Raw genomic sequence first — 22,389 nt, 5'->3', positions numbered from 1 at the left:
GCATAAATCACATCATAGGTCTCATAACATGTATATGTGACACGATCTGCTCCATGGGGGCCAAAGGAGGCATTTTTGAAAATTGAGTTACTATAATTATTATCTTGTAGTAACATTAGGCTATCATATACTGAAAACACCAAAGGTCTAGCATATTTGGTTATCAAGTTATGAGGTTTTGTGATGTGTATATTTTTATGTATTTTATTGTTTTTTACTCCATATTTTTGCCTTTATCTCAGTTTCAAATTTGCCCTCTTTGGCCCCCGTGGATACAGATCATGTCACATATATGGTTGTCGTTAAGATGCACCTGTTAACCCATTACAATTAAGCTTCTTTATAGCAACTTATCGCATTGATTCATTTCACTTGTTACAACCAGAGGATGGACTAGAAAAAGGAAGCCCGCAATGTCAGGCCTATATATTTTCAGATTCCAGCCCTTAGAGCGCTTAGCTGCTGCAGTAAGGAGATCCCCCAATGGATTTCAGTGTTTTGTGTACAACATGTGGCACAAGCGCGTAAGAAAATGCTTTATTTGTGGTTAAGCAGCGCATATTTAGTGAATAATGACCCAAACTTATTCTTGTCATTATCTACAATATGAGTCATGACAAAGTGAAGGCAGACTTCTTCCCTCAAAACAGGATAGATGCCTTTATCATCTGCTTTTATCACTTTTTGAAATTTGGAATTAATTTTTTTCTGCCAAATAATCAATTATATCACCCTATTCTTGTATGGCCATAGTTTTAGGCAAAAGCGATAGCAGAATTATTATTCATCCCGCAGAACTTATGGGAATATAACAATTCTGACAGATAACATTCCATTTAAGACAGAAAACATTAACAAATGAATAGAAAAATTCCCTGACAAAGTAAACTACCAGAAATATACATTATATGATCATTTATAAAGCTATTCAGGGACATACCCTATATTGCACCTTGTAAGATTTCAGATTATAAATATTGTATTACAACTAACTAATTAATGTTTTGATATTGTTCATATATTAAATGGTTACATACAAAGATAGTGTACTTCTAGGAAAATTCAGTTGATACAAGATTTTTCTATCAACTGATAAGCACACATATTAAATGACACACTTACTGAAAATGTGATTTTATATTATATAAGTATGTAGTGTTCACAGAGTCAGACATCATTTAGAGGTCATTATATAAGGCAGAGATTCTCAATAGGCAGCCTGTGGGCCAGATTTGGCCCACTGACCATTGTGTTTGGTCTTTCTGGAATGCAAAAAATAGTAAACATAGCAAACTAAGGTGTATTTGGCCCTCAAACACAGATCTTTGAAATGTGTGTGGCCTTCATACCACAGCCTACAAGCAATAATTGAGAACCCCTGATGTAAGGTAACATACAGAGTACAATATGATCTGTTAAACATTAAAGACAATTCAATTGATACAAACAAGATTTTCTATCTACTTTACATATAATAGTATATATTATACCTTGATCAGTCTCAAAATGGCAGATCTTGCAATATTTTCAATATGCAAGAACATTAGAACAAAGTAGAACAGTGGCTATGTTTCACATGTTCCTGCTAGCCCGGCCTGCCAGCATTTGAGATTTTGAAACTCAGGCAAGTAACAGCCATGTTACAAACTGCCCGGCACATTTACATCTCTCAATTGCCTGCCTATGGGCAAGCGATGAATTTGAACCCTGACTTTTTTCACTAAGCCAAACTCCATGGCAAACGCTTGTGCAATAATGCATGTGTAATTGCTTGCAGGTGCAGTATCTCTAGTAATATGTGACCCAAGAGTAGTATTTTGCTCATACCTACATAATTGTAATGTATTGTTGCTTCACCTTTGCTAAAAATCCACTCAACAAATCAGCAAATCCACCAATGCTCTACCATCCATATCCATATCCTGCATTGGTACATAAGAGTGACCAAGTTTGTATGAAACTTTTGGGTCAAACTTTGGGGTTGAGATAAATATACACCGATCTTCAGGAATTTGTTTTTCATTATTTAATGGCACAGTTGTTTCCTCAAAATGCCTGATAACATCCACTGCTAGCTAGCATTGAGAGACATATTACTATAGATAATGCATTGAAGTACAATGACTACATTTCTGCCACTTTGGCACTGATAAGGAAAAGGTCACCACTCAAGATTATATACATATACGTTTAACTGGACAGCAACTACCAACACCTAAAGACACGTTGTTTGCATTCAAGGTTACCGTTTCAATATACACACACAACTTATTTACTGTCCTTGTTTTGATCAGTATAAATCATTTTTCTCAATATTTTGTTCAAAGGCAGTTGTAAAAGAATATTACAATATAACATGTAAAAGACAATACTAATTTAACACTTACATGTACTTAGGAATATGACACAAGTACTAACAAATATATAGATGTACAAAATGGTTGATGCCACAAAAATAAACTCCTGCGTTAGAAAATCATTTCGTCGACGGGTCCTTAAAGAACTTTAGCAAAATTACCCTCGATTAGAGAAAAGCGAGGGTAATTAATTTTGTTTCACTGGTTTCATTTTCTGATATTGGATTTCATAATTTGATCTTATATACCTCGACACCTGCTGATGTTTGACCTTTTGCATGTCAACACATTCCTGGTGCTCTGGAGGTCAGCTGGGCAGGGGAGTGAGTTTCTGGGCTGGAATTGCCAGAGGGCATAAAGTATGGTGACCCAAGTGAAGTCCAGCTGGTTAGGATGACAGATTGACCACTGTGTTTTTAAGACTAACTTTCATGCTCATGGCAATTGCCATGGCAACTGGCTGTCAAAGCTGAAAACATTTGAAGAAAGCATGGATTCAAAAGTTTTAAGGATATGTACATGAAATGTGAAATAATGTGGTATGTTCAGGTGTATCACTAATTGTATTCTAATTATCAGAATATTCCAATGTTTCTTTCAGCGATCTACAAAATAATGCACTTGTACTGAATATTGATGCTTCTCCAATGCACTCCCCCTGCAGGGCTTGTGCATTAGGCATATCAAAATCTCAGCACCATGCATTATTAATGCAATATATTAAACTTCTCCACCTATTCTAATGGTGTAGACATGATGGGATTGGCTACTTTAGTTACACACTGAAGATGTGTGCCAAAGCTGAAATATGTGACCACCCAGCACAAAGGGGCCATAATATCACCAGAACTTGTTTTAAGATATGGTCCATCAAACATTTCTATGAACAATAGCAAACACAGAATTTCTAAACCTATTTATTCATTTTTTACTACTTTCCTGACAATCAATATGGACATGTAATACATCATTGTAAAGCTTATTTTAGGACAATTTGCCTGTCCAATATCTTGGAAAATTGAAAATGCTGACTTCACAGTCCATCTGTGGTGGAAGGCCACATAATCATTTCTCATTAGAGACTTTGGGACTACTTCTTGCAAGCATGATTAAGAAATAATGTTACAGCACATCACATGACAAAGTGATCAACTTTGTCTATTTACAAATAACACACACACACGCCAAGCATATATAAATATATATCACAAACATGAGTAATAAAACCAAAACAATTAACATGTACATGCTTATTCAAGGTAATTATGTTGTAATTAAAGCCATCTTCATCAAGATATTTGTTATTCTAGGCACCTTTCCATGCATCTTGTATTAATTAGTGATAGAAATATACAAACAAGTCAATTTGGTAAATTACATTGGGTACATGTAATATATTAACTTCAGAGAATATACAACATTTTCTGGCGATGGGGTTAGGGGAGCACTCAACTTTAGTTATGAGGGAGTACATGTACATTATATCACATTTCCCAAATTTGGGCTTCAGATTTCTGATCTAATTCTACAAATTCTACACCAACACACAAAGATTTTCCACCAGAATTTGAAATAGAGGGCTTGAAATATTTGTATTGAGGGCTTTGGCATAAACCTGAGATGTGTTTGGCAGGATTATAAGGGCCTCAAGAAATGAAGCAGAGGTCTGTGGTATTGTAAGAGAATGGGAGAAGAGTAATTAATTGTGCCATGTCATTCTACCCTCCATGAGTGCTTCCCCTATATACATGATGGTTAATATTTGATCATGGTAGCTCAATATTCATATTTCCACAAATAAACTTTTGAATCTAGTATACAGAATTCCATAAGGTATCACACACAAACATTGAAGACATGTTTTACATTTTTACAATGTTCCATAAAGGTGAATTAGGTTATTAACTACCAATATACAGTTTTCATCTCATGCTTTGTATTTTCTTTTGTATCTTTAGGTCCATTTTTGTAAGCAACATAATTCTTATACTTGAAGTAATTGCTCTCTATACGTATAATTTATAATTTATGTTCTCAACTTTGCTCCTAAATCTGGAATTCATGTGACATTGTATTATAACTCATTTTTCAACAATTTTGAATATCATTAGGCGTTTGTAAATGGTTCTAACTGTGGAGGTGTGTGTGTTTTGTCACATTCACACTGTGGAGTCTGCTAACAACCGTGGAGCTCCACAGTTGAAGATAACCTCAAAAATGGGGTTTTTGAGCCATAGAGGGGGGTATACCACCTGTCATTTTCTGATTAGAGCAACCTCCACAGTATGGCGGTTGCTGTGAGATTTGTGTAAAAAAATCTCCCCAGTTTGAATGTGGGTGTGTGAATCTCCCCAGTTGGAAAACACACACACCTCCACCTCCACACTTGGCAGCATCTACAAGAGGGGTGGTGTGAAGCTTATTTGTAAGTGTCAATGTTTTTGAATATCTTACTTAGCAGTTTCCTCAAACTGTCAACAGAAAAATATACTACATGTTAAATATTATAAACTAACATGCAGCATTAAATCTGATGTCAATTGAAAGTAAAGTACTAGCATCACAATGTTATACATTTTGGTCAATATATGGAATGCAAAAATAATCATCACATAGTTGTCTGGTTCTAAACAACACAAAAAGGTTTATAAAATATATTCACAAAACTCATTAATTTGGTTTTTTTTTAAATTCTAATGTCTTTCCTTCAAGTTGTTCTCAACTTGCATATTATTTTATGGCACTAAAATTTATTGCAAAAGTGAGCCATTGGCAATAGGCAACTCTGGTAGGTCAAAATCCACCCAGGCATTTATTTTGAGCTTTGTACAGATGCGAGCATTAACAACTTCATTTATTTTGCCAAGTATTTTACCTAATATCACTATAGATTTTAATTTAACAAAATGTAATGCCCACAATCGTTTTGTTTACAATTGTAGTCTATGGCATGTAATCAAAGCCTTTGGGGGCATGGCATTTAACTGCAGGTTAAATACCACTAATAGGCCTGGGCGATACATTGAAATACGACGAGTAACTATTTGTTTTCATGGCATTGAAAAGACTGCATTAAAATCGCTGAAATTGATCAAGTTATATAGCCAAAAAGTACTTTTTAGAGTTTGATGCTTCAAAATGGTACATTTTCTCTCATTATATGACATTTTGTTGTAATAGTACCAAAATTCATACGCACTGCTTCGGTTTTTATTAAATATTCTCCTTACTATATTGTAACTTTCAGCTTCGAGGCGCACTGTCATTTTAAGGTGTTTACGGTTCAGTGCGTTAAAACAAGAAAAGTCTCAGGTCAACCTATGTTGAATTTTTGATCATTTGGCATCTAAATCATATAGTTTCACCTGATATTAGTGGCATTGAACTGTGAGAGTTCTGAATATGAGAAAATTCCACCCGAAATTAGACATTTTCCCATTGAAACCCGTGTAATACATAATTAGTGGTATTTAACCTATAGGATTTTGAGCTTGCTTGCAGTGTACATTCTCTGAATCCAAGCTTTTATTATTAAAGGTGGGTGACCCGATTGACAGTCTCATCCTCATCACTTACCCCCATCAAAATACAGAATATGGTATCAAGTACAAAGCTCATACATTTCCCTAACACTTTTTAGCCCTGAAATATGTTTCGTTTATGCAGTATGAACAAGAACATGGTGGTTTGGTAGTACACTACCTCATAAGTCATGTACTGTTCTATAGGCCACTGCGATATACACAGTTTTCTTCTATAATCCTAACCGTGTGAGTAATTTAACATGAAATTAGAAATAAGAATGCTTGGGCGATGGGCCTCAGAGTGAGGGAAAAAACCGCATGTGGTACAATCAGACCACCAACCTTTATGACACAATAATTGAGAAAAATCTACATGTATATGGCATACACTTACAAAAATATTAATTCACATTGAATAATTAAATGTTTCCATAGACATTTGAAGAGGAAAAAACTACTTACAACAAACAAACAAATTAATACAGTGATACAATAACAACAGTACTGATGCAGTACTAGTGACAGTTAGTGGAACTATTCTAGAGTCAGTTTTATAATATTAGATTTTAAAGATTTCTTTTCCAAATTGCACATTATGAAGTAGGCATTTCAACACAAAACAATCAGAAAAACTAACAAACAAACAAACAAACAGAGAACTGAACACCGTTACTTGACTAACATCCTATGACATGTGCATTTTTTATGGAAGTCAAAGAAATTAATACTGTTCTTACTACCATTGTATAAATGGAGCGATTGCCGAATAGGGTGCAACTCTACTAGTCTTATTACAAGATTGCCCTACCCCAACCCTAAACTCCATAAACGAGGACTGGACTCAAGTCTAGCAAGTTGCACCCTATTCGGTAATTGTACCGTATAAATGAGATAAAAAACAAATTATGTTTGAAGCGTAAGGTATAAACCAAAAAAATATATTCAATAGATCTGTATGTCATAGAACAAAGATAAAGAGAGGTGGTGCTATCATTTTCCCGCTCTGAATAGTGTGTATTCATTGTTTTGAGTATTGTACATCCATAATGTCACCATTTACACTCAACCCATAATGCATCACAATTCATCGGTCGCAACACATAGTGGCATACATGAAGGACAAAATATTTTTCTGAGAAAAACATGTTTTGAATGATATGTTACTGATAACAGAGTCGATACTCATCAAATGTTATCTGTCAGTGGCCCCATTCCATTTGAAATTGAAGTTAAGGTTCAGACTATTAAACTGTATCTTTAATACTTAAAAAGGAATAACTATTTATATAATATTGAATGGCTTTGAGTGTGATACAAGAATATTTTTCTATCTAGTGCAATTTATTCTTGTATCACACGAAAATAAGCCATTCAATATTATTATTATTATTTATATCAGGCTTTTGCTATGCGGTAAAATGAAAATTTAAGCTTACCTAGCCACCGGGTTTAACCAATGTGTATTTTAATGTAAGCTTACCTTTTGACCTTCTTGTTTTCTGCTCTTTACTCTCCAAAGACATTTTCGGAATAATTATATATAGGTTTATTTGCAGATGTGGATTATATTTCCTCAGGTTATCATCATCCAGAATTGCCGTGAATTAAGTTTGTGATTTTACTTGTTTATACAGTGCGAAATCTCCTGTGAGCCGTTACGATGTCTGTAGTGTATTGTTGTGCTGTTGTATCATGACGCGTGTTGGTGCCGTCACCATGGTAACGCGCGACGCGTACGCGATACTCGTACAATATTCAAGAAATATTGTATTGCATCCGGGTATTTTGCAAATATTGTACAATATACAGTTTTATTGTATCGCTCAAAAGCCTGATATAAATAATAATATAGGATATAGCTAGCTCTAAACTCACATATCACTATGTGAAAATTTGGAAAAATCATGTTATGCCACTATGTGTTTCCGCCTGACACAGCATGCACTGTGGCATGGTGTGGCACAGTTTCAATCTACAATACAATTATGTACAAATGGTCCAGTCCCTTATATTGCCAAGATGATCACAAAAATGAATTCCAACTCAATTTCTCATTGACTACATTTAGTTACAAATTTGATATACATCAGTATTACAAAATATTTGAAATTTGAAAGACAAATAAAAAAAGAAGATCAATATGTTGTTACTGATTGCAGCACCAATTTCCTGCAGTTAAATGACATCATTTTAGGAATTAGGATATGTCATTGAAAATTAAGCCTGAATTGTACACATGCATCACCGGGTATATATTCAACTCCCACAAATCAAGCTGAAACATACTGCATTTAGCCCTTAGACTAGAGAGAATGGAATGCTTGTTTTGCCTCATATATTAAAGCTAACAAAGTGTTTTAAACACATCAAATTGGTCACATTTCTTTGGATAAAATGCTCTCTTTGAGGGCTAATATTCACACAATTAGTCACAATTCTTTTAATTTATTACCCATAATTCCATGATTATCCATGATCTCCATTTTCTTCATCGCTATCTCCAATGTTATCTCTCACCAATGCTGGATACGCTTCCGCACTCTGACACAACAGCCCATAGATAGTGCGATACAACGGTATGAACTCAGCATCAGTTGGATCCATATCCTTCAGCAGGGGTAGGATATCATCAGCAATCAACTGGGGAGAAAAACAAGAGAGGAGGGTATTGAGTCAAGATTACTCTTAGCTTTGTTTTGATTGTTGAGCTAGGAAGATGTGTAGCATCAAAGCACATAGCTATCAATATAGACTTTTATCAAATAGACATGTATTATTATATAGACATGTATTAAAATACATGGCTATTTGGGGAAGGAAGATACAGGGAGCTGCTCTTTCAGAAGTCTCAATACTGGTGGTTTTGTATTTGGCATCCTCTGAACAGGACATTCCATATTACATGATTCAGCTCAACTTTAAACTTTCCCTGGGCCTCAAGGAAGAACAGATTATTAATTGTGTTTTCAACTGATTGAGTGTCCCAAGTTAAAGAAGAAATAAATAATAAAAAAAAAACTGGTCAGCTGGTCTTGGCCATTGTAGAAACAACTGGATCCCCCCTCCAAGACAGATTACAACTCGGGGTGAGACCAAAAAGATATTATACTACATGTACCTCCCCCCCATTTAATCTAGTACCAAAGAAGATGAAGCTTGTATGGTTACCTTCAGCATCTCTACATTTGACAATTGTGATGGTTTTGTATTTGGCATCCTCTGAACAGGACATTCCATATTACATGATTCAGCTCAACTTTAAACCATTACTAAATGTATACAAAGTAAACATAAATGAAATGAAGTTGACCAAATCTATTATGATAAGGCCTATTCCATTATCAATCATATATTTTTGGGGAGGGATGGAAGTGTTTTTTTAATAGCATGAGCTTCACCATGCAAGCATAAATACCTTTTCCAGATCCATCTGCCACATGACAAACTGAGCTTGGTACTGCAAAGCAGTCAATCTCTTGAGATCCTTGGCTCTGTTGTATTGCATCACACTAGATGCAGACCCAGTAGATGATGGTAAAATACTGGAACATCCACTGGAAGCACCCTCTGCCCCATCAGATGTTGGTGATATCATGTGTCTATAGTTTTTCTTCTCGGTGTGTGATGGTATCCATGACGATGTTGGTAGCGGCAATGACAGGTTACGTTTGTGTGATGAACTCCTTTGTGGTGCTTTCTGCTTGCTTTGGGAAAGAAGGCTCTTCTCAACTGTGCAAGAGATTAAAAATACAGGTCATCCAGTTTTTAGAAATCTTTCACTGTAAACTTTCATAGCAGAAATGTAAAACAATTGCATATTTCCTGTTTTAAGAAATTGGTATATTTCATTCCTACTCAGTTCAACAGGACTTCCAGTTTTAAGATATGACTTTGGAGATTTTTTAGCAGGATGTTAGAGCCACAAGATTCTGCTGAAGTGTAAGTACACTAACTGAATTCCTTGTGTTTCATAACATTAAGTTGAAATGGATGTCAAAAAAGCTATTAGGGGTTGCAGGGATGAACATGACATTGCAGCAAGCAAACCTTGGAAACTTGTTGTTGTGAAATTTGTTGTGATTTTGCCCAAGAAATACCCAAAAGTATGGCCCAGGTCTATATGCAAGCAAGAAGTATCAAAACAATGCAACTGGATAAACTTCCTTAACGATAACTAGCCTGGATTTTGCCTGATCAGAAGTATCATTCTCCACTACCAGCCAACAACAAATGTGGTAGAAATGTTTCTTACCTTTTCTGAGCTGCTGTATTTCTTGCTGTAGTTCATTGTATCTTATTGTAATGGTGTGTAGCATAGCTTTGGTCCTGTAGATTTCCTGCCATGTACATATACCTGCAAATCAATATGATGACAAATTGCTCATTAACTATGTCGATGCTATAACTACCACCAGTTTCTTCCAATCTAAATTTACTTCAATCCACAATAAATAATAATGCAAACTAACAAAACTCCACATTCTGGGATGCTTCGTATAAATTTGCACCATTGACTTCAGAGTCTTCTATGTAAAATCAATTAGAAAAAGGAAACAGGGAAAGGCAAGGGGAAGGAATCATTCCACAAAAGGGAAAACCATATACCTTTGGAATGTTTAATAGTAAGACTTCTTAATCTTCATTTCAGTCCATGCTGGTCCTTCAACATCAAAATTACAGAACATCATTCATAACAAAATGAAATGTCATGTGAATCTCTATTATGCAAATCCTAATATGGCACCTCCTTAGAAGTCATGCACATTGCCTGCCCATATAAACAAATCCAACGAGCCAAGACATATTGATGATTAGAATTCATTTGACCATTACTGGGGTCCATCCGCACTGTGACTGCCCAATTGGGTGGATAAAAGCTGCTAAAACTTGATCTTATATTGTATTGTGTTGTCAACTTTCATCATTCTTTTATCTATGCATAACATGGGTGATGGAATGCAGTTTAAAACCTCCACCTAGCCTGCATTATTTCACATTTCAGGTTGGATGGTCCCATGTCAATGTCTGCCATTGAGGTGTAGGAATGTGTGAAATTGAATTTGTCTATATAGACTGATAATAGAGGACTTGCCTTTCATCCAAAGAATTTCAGATGCCAGCATCTCCACAATGTTACAGGTTCATGGGAGTAGAGAAAGGTATATTTGAAGATGAGTTCTACAACTGCCATGATTGGCTGATCATGCATGCCCTAATAATAACCCACTCCTAAATATTGCAGATGATTTGTGGTGCTCATTACCTGTTATATTAGTAGCAAGTTTCTGCAGTTCCCTGGCAACAAAACACAGCTGACTACATTCAGAATGTAATTGTTGTAATCTTACTTCCAGATCCCTTAGAGACACTGCTTCTTCATGTGAAAACTGCATGGATAAAAGATATAAAAAAATAACTTAATATTTAAAGGGCATTTTGTGATCCACAGCATCATCCCCCACTTTCTCAAAAAAAGTTGAGATTTTTATATTACTGGAAACCTCTGGCTACATAATGTTTATGTACAAAAAATTTCTTGCAGATTAATTCGTTTAGCAAAGATATTGTGAAATTAGAATTTCGTTCTGGTATACCAGAACGCAATTACAACACATTGTCTATGGAGCAGTCTAATACACATAATCATGCATAACTCGCAAATGCAAAATCGGAATCAACTGAAATTTTGGAAGTAAGCTTTTTCGTGGATATCTAGTGAAAAATGTCATAAAAAGAGTATGCTAGGATCACAAAATACTCCTTTAACATTTCATGACATACAAGTTCATTCACTGTAAGTTTGAAGGCTTTAATTTACAAAATGTGTCAGCAATTGAGACTGAAAACCACTTCATAACTAAAGCAAAGATGGACAGATTTACAACTTCAGACCCGGAGGTCAAATATATATGCAAGACATTGGGAACAATTTTTTCACCATCAAAACTTTCCCAAAACCACCACAGGGTACCTTCACAGTTAGAATGAATGGACTGCTCACAGAGATGACCAAGTAAAACAAGAGACATCAAGAGTTGAATCAAAAGTTTTGAGTGTCAATGGCAAACATGATGGCCACCGAGATGGCACAAAGCAGAAGTAACTGATGATCACATTCAACTTCATAATCATGATAAAAGCCTATGGCTGTATCATATTATCAGTAGCAAGCAACTGAGAGACAAATCATTGGATGATCAAGTGGTGGAAGCAATCAAGCAAATACTCCTATAGTCTGTATGCCTTCCTCAAGGCAGTAAAGTAGAATCAAAGTTTGCAATTTTCTCAAAACTGTTAATTTTTGCAGGAATCTGTTATGCTAGTTGGAGTCCTTGTCTCATGTTCTCTCTGAAAATACATATACTTTTATATAGTACTAGATTTCGCGGTTCTCGGGTCGGGCGCTTCTCGTGATAGGCCTATTTCTAATTACCTAAACCCGTTACCCATATACCTACCCTGACTTTTTAAACTACTATGAAATGCGTCTCTCAATGATCAAGACCCAACTTGACACAACTTAATCAACTCTGTTTGTTTTATAGGTGTGATGCTTACTTCGGTAAGTAATGAAATCAATCGCGAGAAACGTGAACGCAAAAACGGTTATAGGCCTTACCACAACGGATAATTGTTATGTTAACCATTCTGGAGGATTCCGGAAATAGTCATGTTCTGCTGAAATATAGGCCTATATGCACGTGTTTGGTGTGTGCACTTGTTTGGTATTGAAAATAAGGCCTATAATTATTGGTCCGATGAGATGCACCTGTTAGTCACACTGTAATGCTTTTCCGATGCGCGCACTGTACTCGCGCACACTCCTGTGGATACTCAGCGATAGCGCACCGCGAAAGCACGCGATAGCGCACCTTGCTGGACGCGATCGCAGCGGACAGAGGACGGACACGCCGTAATTAGTATTAAGATACTTCTCATCATTACTTTAGAAATACAAGAAAAAATGATATCTAAATTACTGCCTCGAAGAAGGTATACAGACTATAGTGATTGTCAGGGTCTTAGCCAGAAATCAGAAACCACCCGTCCAAGCAGACACTAAAATTTGACCCTCAAATATAAAACAACTTGTCTATACCCATGGAAGGGTCACTAGGGTCAAATATGTCCTGATTTGGCCTTAACATGTCACTCTGAATTAGTCTCAAGTTCACATAACCTTAAAATCATCTGTTTTAGAGCTATCACATCTGTACAATCCATTAAATCCACTGTCTATACCCATGGAAGGGTCACTAGGGTCAAATATGTCCTGATTTGGCCTTAACATGTCACTCTGAATTAGTCTCAAGTTCATATAACCTTAAAATCATCTGTTTTAGAGCTATCACATCTGTAAAATCCATTAAATCCACTGTCTATACCCATGGAAGGGTCACTAGGGTCAAATATGTCCTGATTTGGCCTTAACATGTCACTCTGAATTAGTCTCAAGTTCATATAACCTTAAAATCATCTGTTTTAGAGCTATCACATCTGTAAAATCCATTAAATCCACTGTCTATACCCATGGAAGGGTCACTAGGGTCAAATATGTCCTGATTTGGCCTTAACATGTCACTCTGAATTAGTCTCAAGTTCATATAACCTTAAAATCATCTGTTTTAGAGCTATCACATCTGTAAAATCCATTAAATCCACTGTCTATACCCATGGAAGGGTCACTAGGGTCAAATATGTCCTGATTTGGCCTTAACATGTCACTCTGAATTAGTCTCAAGTTCATATAACCTTAAAATCATCTGTTTTAGAGCTATCACATCTGTAAAATCCATTAAATCCACTGTCTATACCCATGGAAGGGTCACTAGGGTCAAATATGTCCTGATTTGGCCTTAACGTGTCACTCTGAATTAGTCTCAAGTTCATATAACCTTAAAAACATCTGTTTTAGAGCTATCACATCTGTAAAATCCATTAAATCCACCCGTCTAAAATTAGATTAGGCCGTCTTAAAGACGGGTGGACACATGGCTGGCTAAGACCTTGGTGATTGTCAACATGTTAGCAAGACTTTAGAATAACTGCTACCTCAAGTGATTAAGACTAAGTTAGATTTTAGGGTCAGGAATAGATCTAGGTTAGGTTAGGATTGGGTTCGGATTAAGAGATCTAGGTTAGGTTAGGATTGGGTTCGGATTAAGAGATCAAGGTTATGGTGACAAAAATAAAAGCTGTACCAAAAGAAACAGCTGTGGAATGACAATCTATGAATCAGCAGATTGATGGCATAGATAACATATATAGCAATAACCCCCACCCCTTTTCATCTCCAAACTCAGGGGTTCATATAATGTAGCACGCCTGCCATATGAACATACATATAACTAAGATATAAACATTACCTTGGCCTCGAGTCTTGTTTTAAAGTGATTTTCTACAGAGTTACTCTTCACCTCCAAACTGCTAGTTGATGAAAGTTTCTCTCTTAATTTCTCTGCACTGGAATGTAATTTCCTCAACTTCGCTGGAACTGTGAGAGTAGAACTGCGAGGGGAAAATATATAAAGAACATGGTGATCCGTTAATTGGTCTTTACTTGTTTTATTTGGTAATATCAAATACACCAACTTCCCCCTGAAGTGAGGGAGATACACTTGTACATCAGTTGCAATTTTTCTAAGTGTTTTGCAATTAGGTTACTTCACAGCATGACTCTTGAGTCTTGATTGTCTCGCCAGGGTATACGGTTTAGTTAGACAAATAAAATGTAGTTCCAGTGATAATCTCTAGAATATATATTTTATATTGAAAATATGAAGCATTTTGCTATGTGATACCAGATCAATTGGTCCTAATCATATTATCTGAATACTTACCCATCTTTCCTCAAAAGAAATGACGGGGAACTTCCAACCAACTGTTCATCCTGTTTTCGCCTTCCACCAGAATCTCCTATCCTCAACCTGTCAGTTCCCTCTACCATACCTACAATAGCATTGTCCAGGTCATTTCTACATGGTCTCTTTAATTGCACATCTTGTTGACGCAGTTTAGACTCGGCAGACTTGACCTCCCTTTCACTGGATTTGACCTTTGGCCTTCTTTCTTCTGACTGTGATCTTGTCAGCTTTTTGGCATCAAATGGTCGTCTTTCCACTGATTGTGATCTATTACCTGATGGCTTTAACTTCTCTGATGACGTTTGATCTTTATGTCTCTGCAAAGTCCTGTTTGTTGAACCTGATGGTGGTTTTCTATTCACATTGTGCTTGCCTATTTCAGATGATGACGTCTTATACTGCATCTTAGCAGCTGATGTTGGTCTGGGTACTTTCACAACACCTCTTGATGAAGCAGATGTTTTTGAAGCCCCTTTTCCACTCAGATTCTTTCTTATTTTGGGAGCAGCTTGATTCCTGAAAGCACTTGTGGAAGGCTTAGTGGTTGTGTGGGATAATAAACTCTGTAGCTTTGATTCAGTTATAACTACAGGATCACTGTCTATTTCAGTGTGATTACAATCAGAGGAAAGTGTTGGTGGTGAGTTTGAGCTTGGTTCTTCTGCTTCATAATGCTGTGGTTTGCTTTGTTTTGTACTTTGAGATGTGTGAGTCCTTGCTTTCTTGGCTGTGGTTCTAGTGAGCTGTTGAGAAATATCATATTCAAAATTATAGCATTTCTACAAATTCTAAGTTTAAGGGGGTACTACACCCATTGATTTTTTTTTTTGCATTTTTTGCATTTTGTGAAGAAATTACAAAAAAAAATTGGACAAAGTGGTATGCAAAATGAAGGGCAAATATTCTCGTTTTATTGGTGGCATCGGTATCAACGTAGCTTACATGCTTTTAAAAGTAGAAGCCAAAAGGTGGTACATCACTGATGATTTAAATTCACTTCATTTTGGAAAGCTTAATATCAACGGATTTCGTTAAAATTTTGGATATGTGTTGCTAACACGTTAGGGAAATAAAGTTGATATGTAAAATGGGAATAAGTGGTTCCTGATTTCTTTTATGACTTCATGAACTTGGTGCTCCACAACTTTAAAAAAGGAACTGGTTAAAATGCTTCTATTTTCAATGTTGAGCTATATTTTGTATTTTTAACTTGCGACATTATTTCACTGAAACTTAATTAAGCCATAGGTAACAGGTTACCACAACCATACTACAGCAATGTTGAAAAAATTGTATTTCTTGTCACCTATACCACCATATTGGGTAGTTTTCCGTAAGCTTAGCTTTTGTGATTTTGGTAACTATTTTATATTTATTTGTGAAATCCATCTCAACTAGGCATTCTAAATTGTACTCACCATTTACATCCCAAGGTATATTAGTATATCCACCTTGCACTTCTCGATATATATCCAGTTAAAGACAGAATATCAAAATTATTCCTCATTATGATACATTTTGTATCACAGACTCTCACTCACATGTGTATTCAAAATTGATGCTTAAATTTGACCTGAACCAATTGACCTATAACCTGACATACGGTGACCTAATAGCCTTTTCTTCTCCTAACAACACATCAATAACAACATCAATATCAAATTGACTAATGACTATGCATCTATTGTGTAAGTGTTTATTTAATTTATTCAGTGTTATATATTTTGCAAGCACCACTAGATTTTCTATAGAGAGTATAACAAAGGATTTAATGTATTCTATTCATGTACCCTACTTGAACATGTTGAAAAGAATAAATTATGGTTTGTTATGAAACACGCATCTGAGTTACCAGGATACGGTAAACAAAAAATATATAGGGCTAAAATGACTTACTATACAATGGTTTAAAAACACCTTTTTTATTTATTTTTTTAAATTTTTTTTTATTTCACATTTTTTGTGCATATATCGTCTCGCTATAAATGAAAAAATATTTTTTTTTAGACCAATCAAACCAATATATGGGTGTAGTACGCCCTTAAGGAATAGTCAGCAATTTGCAATATCAGACAATCTGAAAAATTAATAAAAAAGTTGTAAGTTTTTGTATTTTTTTAGATGGATAGACTAACACGCTCTAATTTTTATCCTCTCCTTTTTAGTTATTGAAAGTCACATCATTCATACATGTACTAAAAACTTGATACAAGAAATAACACAACAGTGCAATGAGTTTCAATCAAGGCATTAGCCAGAGATTTCTTATTTTTATAATGGAGTGAATACAATTGTAGGAAGTGGACACTCTGATTTTGAAGAATAAGGTATTTTTGACCATTTTGGACACCCTAAAGACACCTCTCTGGCTAATACCTTGGTTTCAATGGGTCCGGTCCATAGTGCTTTATTCTCACTTGCTACTGTTGAAAGGTAGTGTTTATGCCTTTTCCCTGACATGCAAAAATCATACAACTATTGCATTCCTGCAATATTTATGATGATTTTAACTACTTGCTTTTTTAATATGAAATTTGATTAATTTGTCTTTATGACCACATACCGTAAAGATTCGCCTAATGGCACTATGGGCTTCTTTGACATTTAAGTTGATTTTTAGGCACTACCTAAAAGTGCCTTCCTGTAAAATTCCCACCAGCAAATAAGGACATGCAACCTTATTTCTTTGGATTTTAGCGGAATGAGTTCTCTATTTATTCATAAAATTTAACCCAAGGCAAAGGAGCCCAAGTGCGCCATCAGGCGAATCTTTACGGTACTTTTTTAAACTAATTTGTTACCAAATTTTACCTTTGCTTGTAGCTTTCTGGCTTCTTGTGCCTTGCTTAAAATATCATCAACTTCTGCTAAAGCTTTGGCCTCTTCAGCAGACAAAACAGCATCATCTGTTTTGTTGCCTTCCCTATCATTAGCCCTTTGAGAATCAGTCACTACTTCTCTGTTATTGGAATCCAGATTTAGTTCAATTGTATCATCATTTGTAACTTTTGACGGCCAAGGCTGTAAGAGTTTGTGTGAATCCAAGCATATCAGATGAGAGAGTTGGCAATTGTCTTCAACATTCTGGCAGACTTCCTCAATGAATTCATTGACCCTTGATGAAAAATGAAAATAGCAAAATACTGTACCAATATTTGACACACATGAACTAAACTTTTTCACACTATAATTTTTTTCTCAAAAACTAAAAGTACTTTTAATGCTTGATTGAACCATTACAAATGTGTGTTACATGTAGGTCTCGAAGTACCCACTTGAGAACACACAATGGTCGGTCATTTCTAAAGATGCATTGCATACTCAATCTCTTTTGCAGAAAACTGAATCGCACGCATGATCAGTGTACAAAATCGCCGTTGTATTTGCATGCTAAGCATGCGCACAATTTGTTGTTTTTCAAAAGCAGCATGTAAATAGATTGACCCCCTCAGTCTGTCAAAGTTCACTAACATGCATAACACACATACATGTAACTTGCGCAGTTGTAAATGACAAGGATTCAGTCTAGCATGAGTAACCAAATGAGTATAAATGCAGCTTTACACAATAATGACATTGGCACCACAAAAGGCCGTGTTCATGGCATGACAGCAGGCTCAGAAATCCGACGCAAATCGACGAATGATGTGCCTTTTGATGTGCCAAAAAATCTTTGCCCCCACTTATGTATGCAAAATTTTGGGGAACTCGAATTTAAAACCAAACTGTCTTATCATATACCGTATTATAATGTGAGCGCAGCGAGCAGGAAATTTTGGCTTGCATATTTGAATGTGTTCCTAACGTTTTCCTACACCTTTTAAGAGCGTAATATAGAAACAGTGCCTAAAATATCGATATCTGTGCCAAAAATCGCTCCCCCCCCCCTTACGACCTGCCAAAAATCACTTGACCCCCCTTCTTTCGACCTGCCAAATATGCTTTCCCTGGCCTGCCAAAAATCTTTGTCCCCCTATAATTCACCACCCCAGGGGTACACATAATTGTTGCACCACCCCTAATTGTTAACGCATGGACCAGGTTACGCAGGTAATTTCCAAGAGTATAGTAAGTTATAGACTATGGAACTCAGTCCTCAATGATAGTCAGTCATTTATCTTTTGGTCGTTATATGACTATCATTTGAGGGACTGAGTTGTTATAATATATCTTCCGAGGTGCAATTGCAGACAATAGCTGGGGATTAGTGGGGCAGAGGCACAGAGGTCGGTATACACAAGAGTCGCATAAGTTTACATGTTCACGTAACCGCCTGAACTCATTTGCATAGGTTTGGAGGTGGGCTGATCGTATTTTGATTCGTCGAACACCTAATTTGCATAGGTTTGGAGGTTTCCATATTTGGGTTTACGTAATTAATTATTAACGAGTATAACGACCCAGATGTTGTTTACATCATGACGTCATTAGAGCTGGTCACTTCGTCAAAATCCGACGAACAAACGTTTGCAGTTTTCTTTTTATTACTGTTATATCGTGAAATACCATGTAGCTGACGTGTTAGTCCAATAATGCATAGGAAAATATTTCTGGCGATGACCCATGTTCACATTGGCTAAATAAGCTGTATTTTCGCTGGAAAGGGGCCGGGACGAGTCGGCCATTTTGTTTGCAAAAGGCATGTTCTTCTCCCGCGTTACCCGGAAGTGGCAGCACCAGAACAAATGACGTAATTTCTGGATTTCAGCCGGAACGGACGGTTACGTTCACTGCCGTGCATCAGTATAGGCATCAGCTTATCTAGGTTTTACTAAAGTAAAACATCTTTGGGAAGAGGTTATCTATTGAATCCTTTCATGACCACTGAAGCATAGTCAAGTCTGCCAAGGACACTCGGCACAAATTGAAAGACCATGTGAACTCTCGACAAAAGAATGCATGCATGTCAGGTCATCGACACCAATTTGGTGTTTGTTATGACACCAATTTGGTGTTTGTTATGCACCTCGAAATGTGTACCTTAAAGTCTGTGTCTAAGTTAGTATTTTAGTAAGGCATTTTGGGTCAAGCTGGGAGAAAAAAATCCCAGGTCGACCAAAAATAGCGTATCGCACACGATAGACCATAGAAGTTATCGTAAATCGGTTTCTCCCAGGTCGACCAGAATTTTGGGTTGCCACATTCGCCCATAAGCGCCGGATTTTTAGCCAGGTCGACCCATGACACGCATGCAAATAGCCCTATATACGTGCCCCGACCAGGCTTCCCGTTAGTGTGCGTCATTGCGTCCAGACGCGTATTTTACAAATTTGGACGCAAGTTCACATGGCTAATCAAGTATTTTGCGTCCATGTCACATGCATGTGGACGCAGACAAAACTTCAAAATTTTATCATTAATTGATGATAAAAATGAGAAATTTTTATTCTTTTATATTTTTAAGATAATAAAAGCCCCAAAATTTTGACCTACCTGCTGAGAATTGAAGTAAATTCTGCAATATTTGTAAATGCAACGTCAGGAAATCGTGCACTTTTTGCATGCTTTCCGAACGATCGCTGGCCTGGGGAAGTCCCGATTGATTTGTTTACAACCATGCACGTGCCGCTAACGTGCGGATAATGTTTATTTAATTATTTATCACAACCTGACAATATTCAATTTTTAATATTTTAAGTTTATTTTCTCATAAATAATCTAGGTTTCCTTTATTAGTATTATTGTTACGATGAATAAAAGCAATTTTAAAGACAAAATCCAAATGATAACCCTTTTTTTTTTTTTTTGTGGTAGCGCGTGTTTTAGTTTTTGTAGCATCAACAACACGTTAATTTAAAAAAAGAAATGCGGAAGTGAAAGTACGAATGAAAATTGCCCAAGATTGACAGACTTTGCTCATGTTTTTGCACCTGTTTTTGACCACGTTTCGGACCAAAACTGACACAGAAATGAGAAAAATTATGATAGCGAACGGAGATGGAATATCACGTGAAAATGCACTTTTATTTTTTTTAACAATCAACATTTGATGAGGTGTAGACCGGGTACGTGTGTATCGTCATAATCGTGACTTTCAGATGGGCGCTTTCAAAATCTGTCTGGACGCAAGTTTTGCAACTTCGTCAGCAAACTAAGCGTCATTACGGACGCACATTTTAAAACCTTAACGGGAACCCTGGCCCCGACCATGGCGATATACATGTGATGAGTATAAACCATTGTACGCATGTACGGCACGATTCATTCATAACTTTGTGCAAGCGCCGGTGTGACTTTTACGATATCAGTTTCAGTGTCTTGGCATCTAAATTAATTCAGTCATAGGCCTACTCTCATTTTCGTATTTATTTAATAGAGTAGGCCCTATTCTTGTTTTAGTTTGCAAAATACAGGCAGATATAGTCCCGGGATATAGTCATACTTCCAAGTTTTCTACTTTCTTGAATTTGCGTCAACATGTAGGCCTATTTAAGCGCTTAGATGCGAACTTGGATGCAAGGCTTGGATGTAAGCTTATTTTAAAAGCTTACATCCAAGCCGGGCATCCAAGTTCGCATGGACGGTACTACGACTCGATGTTTCAGACTTTACTTGTGAGAAAAGGAAAGTAATAAATTATGAGAAGAGGTCACAAATAGGATCAAATAAAATAATCCAAAAAGAATCACCCTGCCTAAGTGCGGACATAGGCTAGGCCTACATGTTTTAAACTTTATTATTATCCACCACGAATGGAGTGCCAATTTCTATTAGCCTAGGCTGTTTTTCTATCAACAAACGTGGAATCTCCCAGCTTGACCAATTTGGCGTTAGTAAGACCAATGAATTAATTTTTAAGACATACCTTAGACATACCTTAGATGCCACACCTTCACCTTCTTCTGAGATGATAATAGTGTGGCAGGGTTTGGGGGGCTTTTTTGCCCATTAGAAACCCAATTTGCTTAGTTCCTGCTTAAAGCAGAGGAGTGTGGGCGATTGAATAGCACTTTCAGGCAATTTGTTCCAATTTTCCACCACTCTTTGTTGACTGTAGAAATACTTCCTTGTATCTAGTCTTGATCTTGATTTGGCCAGTTTTTGGGAGTGTCCTCTGGTGCCCTGGTACTAGTCCGCTTTCTGGAAAAGGGTATCTGGATTGATCCTGTCGATTTGATTCATGATTCTGAATGTTTATTTGGATGATGTCCCCTCTTTCCCTTCTCTTCTCCATTGTGGTGAGGTTGAGTCTCCTTAGTCGTTCTTCGTATGTAAGATGCTGAATACTCGGGATGAGCTTGGTTGCTCTTGCCTGCACCTTTTCGATGACCTTCTTGTCCTTTTCCATGTGCGGGCTCCATGCTTGCATAGCATAGTCCAGGTGTGGTCTAACCAGAGACTTGAAGAGTTTCAGTATGATGTCACGGCTTATAAGCTTATATTAGATGACGTCAATTGCCTTCAGTCATTAAAGGAAGTCATATTTTAATACTATGTTAAACTATATTTTATATAAAACGATAAAATATGAAAGGAAGTTGTTTATGTGTTAGAAGATACAGATAATCATGATAAAAATAAGAGTTTTACCTGTCGAAATTTTCACAGGGCGCTGCCATTTTCTTTTTCTGGCTAGGTCAAAGGTTATTATAAGCAACCAGGCGTTTTATTTGTATTTCATCACATTTTAAAAACAACGTTTTT

The 22,389-nt window shown here is 36.4% G+C and overlaps 1 protein-coding gene across 1 annotated transcript; it reads right to left on the bottom strand.

Annotated features, from left to right (window-relative positions):
* Positions 1–7,729: 7,729 nt before the first annotated feature.
* Positions 7,730–22,316, bottom strand: LOC140151857 (uncharacterized). The gene is made up of 8 exons (XM_072174180.1): positions 22,276–22,316; positions 17,557–17,860; positions 14,722–15,488; positions 14,248–14,389; positions 11,145–11,268; positions 10,134–10,235; positions 9,297–9,610; positions 7,730–8,521 (listed from the first exon to the last, which is right to left on the bottom strand). Exons 1-8 carry the CDS (start codon positions 22,302–22,304, stop codon positions 8,348–8,350), a joined length of 1,956 nt encoding a protein of 651 aa, XP_072030281.1. The 5' UTR covers positions 22,305–22,316; the 3' UTR covers positions 7,730–8,347.
* Positions 22,317–22,389: the final 73 nt, after the last annotated feature.

Source organism: Amphiura filiformis, chromosome 1 (genome assembly GCF_039555335.1).
Source record: "Amphiura filiformis chromosome 1, Afil_fr2py, whole genome shotgun sequence".
Lineage (NCBI taxonomy): Eukaryota > Metazoa > Echinodermata > Ophiuroidea > Amphilepidida > Amphiuridae > Amphiura > Amphiura filiformis.
This window is presented reverse-complemented; position numbering and strand designations above follow the sequence as displayed.

What these genes read in the sequence shown, in the direction of transcription:
- LOC140151857 (XM_072174180.1), bottom strand. Translation starts at nt 22,304, where the DNA reads ATGGCAGCGCCCTGTGAAAATTTCGACAG. An exon ending in AAACAAGACTCGAGGCCAAG is followed by an intron (nt 11,269 to 14,247) that starts GTAATGTTTATA and finishes TTATCCATGCAG; the next exon opens with TTTTCACATGAAGAAGCAGT. An exon ending in ACTTGCTACTAATATAACAG is followed by an intron (nt 10,236 to 11,144) that starts GTAATGAGCACC and finishes ATTGATTTGCAG; the next exon opens with GTATATGTACATGGCAGGAA.